Source organism: Loa loa, assembly GCF_000183805.2.
Source record: "Loa loa unplaced genomic scaffold supercont3.569, whole genome shotgun sequence".
NCBI lineage: Eukaryota > Metazoa > Nematoda > Chromadorea > Rhabditida > Onchocercidae > Loa > Loa loa.
The window spans coordinates 17,930-25,374 of NW_018108749.1; the positions used below are offsets into that span (position 1 = coordinate 17,930).

General features: G+C 31.3%; 2 protein-coding genes across 2 annotated transcripts in view; one reads left to right on the forward strand and one right to left on the reverse strand.

Moving 5' to 3' along the window:
- The first annotated feature begins 881 nt into the window (after positions 1-881).
- Positions 882-2,459, forward strand: LOAG_10025 (hypothetical protein). The gene is made up of 4 exons (XM_020448069.1): positions 882-1,082; positions 1,184-1,295; positions 1,414-1,473; positions 2,079-2,459. The coding sequence occupies exons 1-4, from the start codon at positions 923-925 to the stop codon at positions 2,089-2,091; spliced, it is 345 nt and encodes a 114-aa protein (XP_020301753.1). The 5' UTR covers positions 882-922; the 3' UTR covers positions 2,092-2,459.
- A 494-nt stretch (positions 2,460-2,953) lies between these two features.
- LOAG_18833 (hypothetical protein) overlaps positions 2,954-7,445 on the reverse strand; it is a gene marked incomplete at both ends in the record, with an annotated part of 5,712 nt that continues 1,220 nt past the window's right edge. The window contains 12 exons of the mRNA XM_020451496.1: positions 2,954-3,056; positions 3,131-3,266; positions 3,754-3,918; positions 4,205-4,229; positions 4,362-4,418; positions 4,695-4,835; positions 5,292-5,504; positions 5,887-5,986; positions 6,194-6,246; positions 6,415-6,501; positions 6,750-6,869; positions 7,121-7,229. Of these exons, the coding sequence (XP_020304713.1) occupies positions 2,954-3,056; positions 3,131-3,266; positions 3,754-3,918; positions 4,205-4,229; positions 4,362-4,418; positions 4,695-4,835; positions 5,292-5,504; positions 5,887-5,986; positions 6,194-6,246; positions 6,415-6,501; positions 6,750-6,869; positions 7,121-7,229 (1,309 nt within the window). The remainder of the gene's footprint in view (positions 3,057-3,130; positions 3,267-3,753; positions 3,919-4,204; positions 4,230-4,361; positions 4,419-4,694; positions 4,836-5,291; positions 5,505-5,886; positions 5,987-6,193; positions 6,247-6,414; positions 6,502-6,749; positions 6,870-7,120; positions 7,230-7,445) is intronic.

Here is a 7,445-nt window from a genome sequence, read left to right on the forward strand (position 1 = left end):
TTTGTTAGTTTTAGTATAAGCTTAAAAAATGGACTTAAGACTTAATAGATCGACTTAACCAAACTCATTTTAACTTTCCCTTGTTTATTCTCACTTACTTAAGTGTTAAAATGAATGAATGCAGTTTAATTAAGAATCTAACTATGATTAAAGTTAATTTAATTGTGATCCTTATCTTAATTTATTTCTTATGCAATACATATTGTATGCTATTTTCAATTAATTTTTACATTATAATTATGCATGCATAATAATGTATAATATATATATATATAGTGTAATTTGTAACAAATATGTATGGTATAGAACCATTCTCTATTTTCATTTTTTGATCAGAATTGATCGAAAGTTGATCTATCATATCAATCATTTGAATATAAGTATGACAGGATTTCTTTTTTTCTTTTCGCTATTTAATCAATAACTATTTCTTTTTATCAAATATTGATAAAAATAGGTATTGTTTGTTAGTGCTTAATTTATAAATTAGCATATTTTAACAGTATGCGTAAATAAGTAAATGATAGCAAATTATACAGAACAATTAGCAAAATATATAATGGATATGATAGAATTTAAAATTTTATAATTACAAATCATTACATGATTAAATTTCAAGTTTTTGAAATATAACTTTTTCTTTTGCTTACTAAAAATTTGTTTTGCAAGATTATATGAATTATTTGCTATATATCATATGACACATATTGATTTTTTCATAAGTATAATTTTCTCCTCTGTCACATCATTGTCACATTAGCCATAATCATTATGTCATTTCTAATTTCTACTAATGATTATTCATTTTTAATGATATAAATGGCTTGTTATTACATTCATTCTTTAAATTATTTCAAAAAAGAAAAAAAATTTGTTTTTTATTTAGCAGTACTACCAAATACGCATCATTCTAGTAAATCAAATGCCATCTGTACTGGTACTATTGATGGTAATGATGGTGATATTATATGGTAATGTGGAAATAGTGGAATGTTTAGAGATGGATGAAAATGATCCGGAAAGTATTGATCGAGAAATTCGAACAATGTGCCATCTTAATCCAACCATCGATATTTGTGCTGGTATCATTTGTTTATTTTAGTGAAATAATAGATACCTTTTTTTTCTTTTTTTTTTACCGCAGAATTAATTTAAGAGAAGATAAAAAAAAAACGAATTTCAGAAAATGCTATAGAGAAACGGAAATCAAGCTATATGCGTTTTGGACGATTGTATCCGGCAATTTTTGCGGCTGAACCGCATTTGAGCGAAAAACGGAAGAGCGCATACATGAGGTTATAGATTGCATTAAGCAATTCTCGAGATTTTTTTTTTTTCGCTCAATTAATAAAATCAATTAGAGATTCTCCAGAATTTTTCCTACCAAAATTTTCCATTTGTTAATAATTTTAGATTTGGAAAACGTTATGTAGATTCCAATGATTATGTAAAAAGAAAGTCAGCATACATGCGGTAAGTTTTGATGTGTTAAGAAAATCGGAAAAAAGAATAATGACTGGAAGCATGAAATGTATGGATGAGGAATTCTAGTTGGACGAAATATATAACGAGACTTCCCGGAATTTTTTCTTTTTCGGGGGGATTTTCTATTTGCTCATAATTTTAAATTTAGGAAACGTTACGTAGACTGGATGGAATAGGACAAAGAAACTTAAAAGCTCAGAACGAATTTAGGAAAGAATACGCCTATGCTTTTATGATACTTTTTCAGTCTTACTCTCATCTCTTTAAATCAATGATACATTTATCGTAATGAAAAGTAATTCATTAATTAATAACAAAATAAGATTTATGAATTAATCGATTGAAATTTTACAATGCTTAACATGGAATAATTATTATGATTAGTTCAAAAAGTGCTATCACTATGTAAAAGACTGCATATTTAAAGAGAGAGAGAGAGAGAAGAAAAAAAAAAGAAATTTAGCGCTTTTTCTCCATCTCACAAGTTTGGACAAAATAAAACTATGCTAATTAAAATGAATCAATCAATCATGAAATTGACGCATACCTAACATCACTATATTATTCTAATCTATATGTTCAATATATTTCAGATTTGGTCGCTAAGAGAAAAAGTGAAGGAATGTTTATCAAGATTCCGATGCATAATTACCTGGCATAACATATTCATGTTAATGCTTCCTTATGCCCAAACACAATTACACCTACTGCTCTTTGTTTTTTATCTTATATTGGTTGCATAGTTAATAACTGCTAGAGTTAATTTTGCATTAAAACATCATACACTTCATAACTGTCATGGGAAAAACGTGATTGCGACCAGTTACGTGGCACTTGAACATCACATTTTCCGTTCACCCATAAACATAGACGTCATTATGCATTTATATTATTGATATCAATGTTTATCAGGAATTCAAAATGCAAACAATGCAAACAACCTCAATTGAATTGAAGCATCAAATAACTTTACCATAATAAAGACTTATATAAATTCAGACACAAGAAGCCTATCAAAATAAACGCCGAATAAAACGAGATTTTTCATTAATTCAAAAAAAGTCGAAAGTTAAGCGGTCCAAAAGTAAAAAGTCAGTAATGTAACCAAAATAAACTCTAGGAGAAATCGGTATTCGTTTTCAGTTTGAATTCCATAAAAAATATAAAATTCAGCGTTCAGAGGATGAGAATGACAATGATACATAAGAACGCATTCAAAATAGAGAATCATGCACATACCTAACAGTAGCACAGTAATATTTAATATACACAAACCTTCGAAGAAAAAACCGCCCCTACAATTAAGAAGGAATTAAAATATAGCTGAGGTAAAATATACTTAAAGATAAAAATGGCAAAATATTTGTAACAAACCAAAAGATAAACCTTCCATCCAATGGTGCAAAGATTTTAATTTATTTGTTTAGGATGGATGGAAGACAGATCACTATAAATAGACATTTGAATATTATCGCCCGTCATTCGATAACGGTTTGAGAACTTTTTCCAGATTGTCTTCACCAGTTCTTGCACCGAGATCCGTCATTAGCTGCATAACGTTTGCATGCAATCTACAAATTAGATTCGCATTTGTAAGTTATGAGATTGGTCAACCTACTTCAAAATGTTATCGAAAAAAAAATACATCATGTCTGCTTCCTTAATTTGCTGACGGACTCCTGGTATTTGCCATGCTCGTATCCAGTATTCTGTTGCTCGATTATCCAACTTTTCCTGCTCATCTTCAGAGATTTCCTCATTCAAACCAGTATTCCAGTTGCCTGTAACAACTAAAAATATTGTGTCATCAAGGAATACTTACCTTGACAGCTACGCAAGAGCTTGTCTGAATTCTAAAAAAAGAAGACCTAACTTGATAAAAACCTGATAAAGTCTGGTAAAAATTCCAACTTTTAAGCACTTAACATTATTATTCAAAAGTAGCGTACAGTTCCTGGCTCAAAATACACACTGATGTAAACTTCTAATTTTATTTTTCGCCAATGACTTTCTTTTTTACGGTGATTTTTTTATGAAAAGAAGGAATGTTTGCATAAGTTTACTTACTGCATAACTTTGTTTGACTGTTCAGCGAAGTTTACTCGCAAGAATTTAGCTCAATAAACTCGTAATACCTTTCACTATTACTCCAACTATTGTTACTAACTGTTCCATCCCATGCAATATCCGAATAAACTGAAGTAAAATAAAGACCTCCCGGAATTTACAAAGAAATATAAACAGTCACAGAAAGGAAAATAGAAAAACCTAGCGTATCGGGCCTGTCTATGCCACTGCTGCATACTGACGAATTAATTTGGAGAACATGAGGTTGTACAGCACCGAAAGCTGGCTCTTTTAACGGATCATATTCTTCTTCTGTTTGAACATTATCCACATCACAATTATCAAATACATTATCGTTACAAAAGTCTAAAATACCAGTTCTAAACTGATTTAATATATATGTTTGAGATCTTCTATATGATTCCTTAGGCAGAACTATCCATTAGCCGTATTGAATCAAGTAACTTCTTTTAAGTTATTAAGAAAAAAATCAAGAGAAAAAAAGGAACGTTGGATGATTGTAGCCTTTGATCCTCATATCACTGTCTCTTCATAACCATACATTTCTTGTTGCCCCTTTTTTCTTACATCAAACATATAAATCATTTTTCAAGGTGGAATATGAAGTTTTTCTGCAGAAAAAGAAACCAACCCGAATAAAAGCTGTCGTCAACTACCTGAAATGTAATCATTATTGGAAAACACTAAATGAGAATTGAGATTTAAAAATCTTTAATTATTTAGCTCTTCCTTTCTCATTCTCTCGTCCACTTCAAAAATATTTCGCTGTCAAGGAATAATCAATTTACTTTTTGAGCAGTTCCCGGCAAATCCGATGAAAGATCTGGTTGATGCAACTTAATTTCCTGAAATCAGCAACCACAGTGGAATTAACTGAAAATAGAGTTATCCCCATCGAACATTAATGTTCCAGAAAATCCTATCTCGAGAATTCACTAAAACGTTGTAGAGATGATGGTAAGAAAGTGCTGAAGCACAAACAAACATTTTTAATAGAAATTTCTAAGAAGCGATGCTATTGTCGGCTTCTGGACCAATACTAAACTGTATAAATATGTCGATCGTACAACACCTAACGCTTTACCATTTGCTTGAGCTAAAAGTAAAAGGTTGAAACTTACAGTGAAGTGACAATCATCGTTTATTTCAACTTTCGCATTACATTCATTTTTCTTCGTGGAAACAAATTCCTTATAAGGATTATCATTCATATTTGAAAAATTTATAACTGAATTTGATTGTTGCGTGAATTCTGCACATCCCTACAAATTAACTGAGCAAAATGTACGCATAAGGTTCACTAGAAGTATTAAACTTAATCCTAATCAGTCCTTCCAAATAACTATCTAGACAACGCCCACTCCACTTTCCCATCTAAACCAGACTCGACATAAAGTTTTCCATGTGACATATTTATTACGCTATCGGAAAACAAATAAAACGTAACAAGTTTTAGACTTTAAAGATATAAGAGGTATTAACTTTGTTTGTTCCAACAACTTTTAATCTTCCATGAGCTGAAGGGTATTTTTGAATTGAAGTGTTTTGTAAAATATGATTCTCTTTTTGACCAATGACAAGAAATGAATGACAAAACCTTTTCGGTTCATACTAAATTTTCATCAGTTTAACAAATTTTTTGTAAAATTCAGTAAAAACAGAAAAGCCGAAGTAAAAAGAATGCACAAAGTTCAAATTGAAAGAAAGAGCGAAGAGACCTCATTTAACACGCTAAACACTTGCCAAACAGCACCAGTTCGCTTAGATGGTATGTTTTTGCAGGTAAGCAAAGACAAACGTCTATTGCAGTAATTTTGTCGAAATTTCCCCTGTCCGAATTCCACGTCTCCAAGAATTTCAGTTTCAAGAGTCACTTCACCAGTCGGATAATATTTTAAATTATTAACCGCAACAGTCGTCGTAATTTCTACCTATCAAAAATTTTAAGTTTTTAACTATCCAGACAGTCAGCAATATTTTGATTTCTATTATTTTTATAGTTGACAACATAATTTCAATAGAAAAAAATTTTCACAGTACTCTGGCATAACATTGCATTGAACATAATCGTAATATTACTTTCTTGAAAGAGGCTTACGATAAACAAAGATAGTTGTCAAAAAACATTTCAGTTTATCCAAAGCAAACATTGCTCAAGGTAATAAATAAAGAAATTTTTTTAACAATCTCCAACCCTTAGACTTTCAAAATCGAACTTAACCACTGTAGCACACATCTAATGCAATAGAATCAAAAAAATAAAAAAGACAGAAAATTGCTTCATGCTCCACAATTTTTGACAATAAAACTAACTTGAACTGTATTGTTGAAGGCTTGTGCTGAAAGTACTGGGTCGATTATTTCAAACTTTTTTCCATGTAAATAACAGCCAAGATAAGGACGCACAGATGGCCTGCAAAGCGAAGTCATCAACTTATTTTGGTTCCATTACAAAGTGATCCCCAATTGCGATAATAAATATTTATATATAATACATCACAAGAAAACAATCATTAATTTCCCTTTATTGCAGTGTAACAGCATTTGAACAAACAGCAAGCAAAGACTTCTCGGAAAAGATTTATGATTCTAGTCATTTATATATTCCATAAAGATACACCGATGATTCGAATAGTCTGGCACCCAACTATATTCGAGATTAGCTCGAAAATTCTAAAATACATGGCTCACCATGTCCCACATGAGTAAGAAAGAGAGATCATTGGCATTGTAGTCTCTCGGTTAAACATTGCAATAACGAGATGAGAGTAAATACTTACGCGCAATTGAACCGAACCCAATCACCAACTTTCATCCCTTTGCGAACACCGAAAAAAATACCACCTCACTATCTGGTATTGCCAAAGACCACACTACTGCGCTTGAATCATGCACTGCTGTCACTAAGCCTTCGTAATTATCGATATACTGTAATAATTCATGTACTTTTTATTCATCGGCATTTTAAATTAATGCTTGGAAGCCCGGGAACTACTTCATTTTGACTATTCAGCCAAAATGACTTAGCAAGAAGGCAACTGACGGCAGACACTATCCTATGTTAGTCTAATGAAAGGAACTAAGAATACCACTGTTCGAAAGTCTTGTTCAAACCATCTGTTGATTAAGCTGCCAAATATTTCTGAAAATATTTTTAAAGATTAAGAAAATGAAACTTTTTTCAGTGATGCAACGAAATGACGTGGATTGCGGAGTTGTGTTTCTTGCATTTTGTGCGGATGATCAGAACAAGGGATAGTTCGGAAAAGCTGACTGTTTTTCTTGCGATTCCATGGCTAAATATAAGATAAATTCTTATTGAAATTGAATATCACAGAAATTTTCCTAAAAAGAGGATAGAAAGAGAATGATGATTCTAGAAGAAATACGGACAGGAGAAGTAATACCGTCAATTTATGATTTCAAGCAGGAAGTAAAGTGCATGCAAACAGCAACTTTCAAGATATTCTAAACAGCGAGAAAAAGCATCGAGAGATTTCGAAATTACAACAGCAAATAGCAGTAAGTTGAGCAAGTATTGACTAACTGCTTTGCTGATAAGTCGTTTGCTTTGCTCATCACATTCATCCAAAACACCGTCCACTATTTGCCATGATACGGAAATACCAGCAATACTTTCGGTCATCCTTGGAACTCTGTAATAAGGTAGACTAACCGACATCAAAACAAATCACCAGAAGTTCTTTTTTTCGATCCGCAGTAATCAAATCTAAAATTTTTGCGTTTTATATGTTCAGTGTGTTCGTCTTGTGGCTTTGGATGACTGAGATGAGTATCGTCAAATAAAAGTATATATATATATATATATATATATATATATATATATATATATATATATATATATATATATA

Excerpts from the sequence above, each read along its gene's own strand:
- LOAG_10025 (XM_020448069.1), top strand. The coding sequence starts at position 923 with ATGCCATCTGTACTGGTACTATTGATGGTAATGATGGTGATATTATAT. Across the intron at positions 1,083-1,183 it reads AACCATCGATATTTGTGCTG|AAAATGCTATAGAGAAACGG; the intron begins GTATCATTTGTT and ends AACGAATTTCAG. Across the intron at positions 1,296-1,413 it reads CGGAAGAGCGCATACATGAG|ATTTGGAAAACGTTATGTAG; the intron begins GTTATAGATTGC and ends TAATAATTTTAG.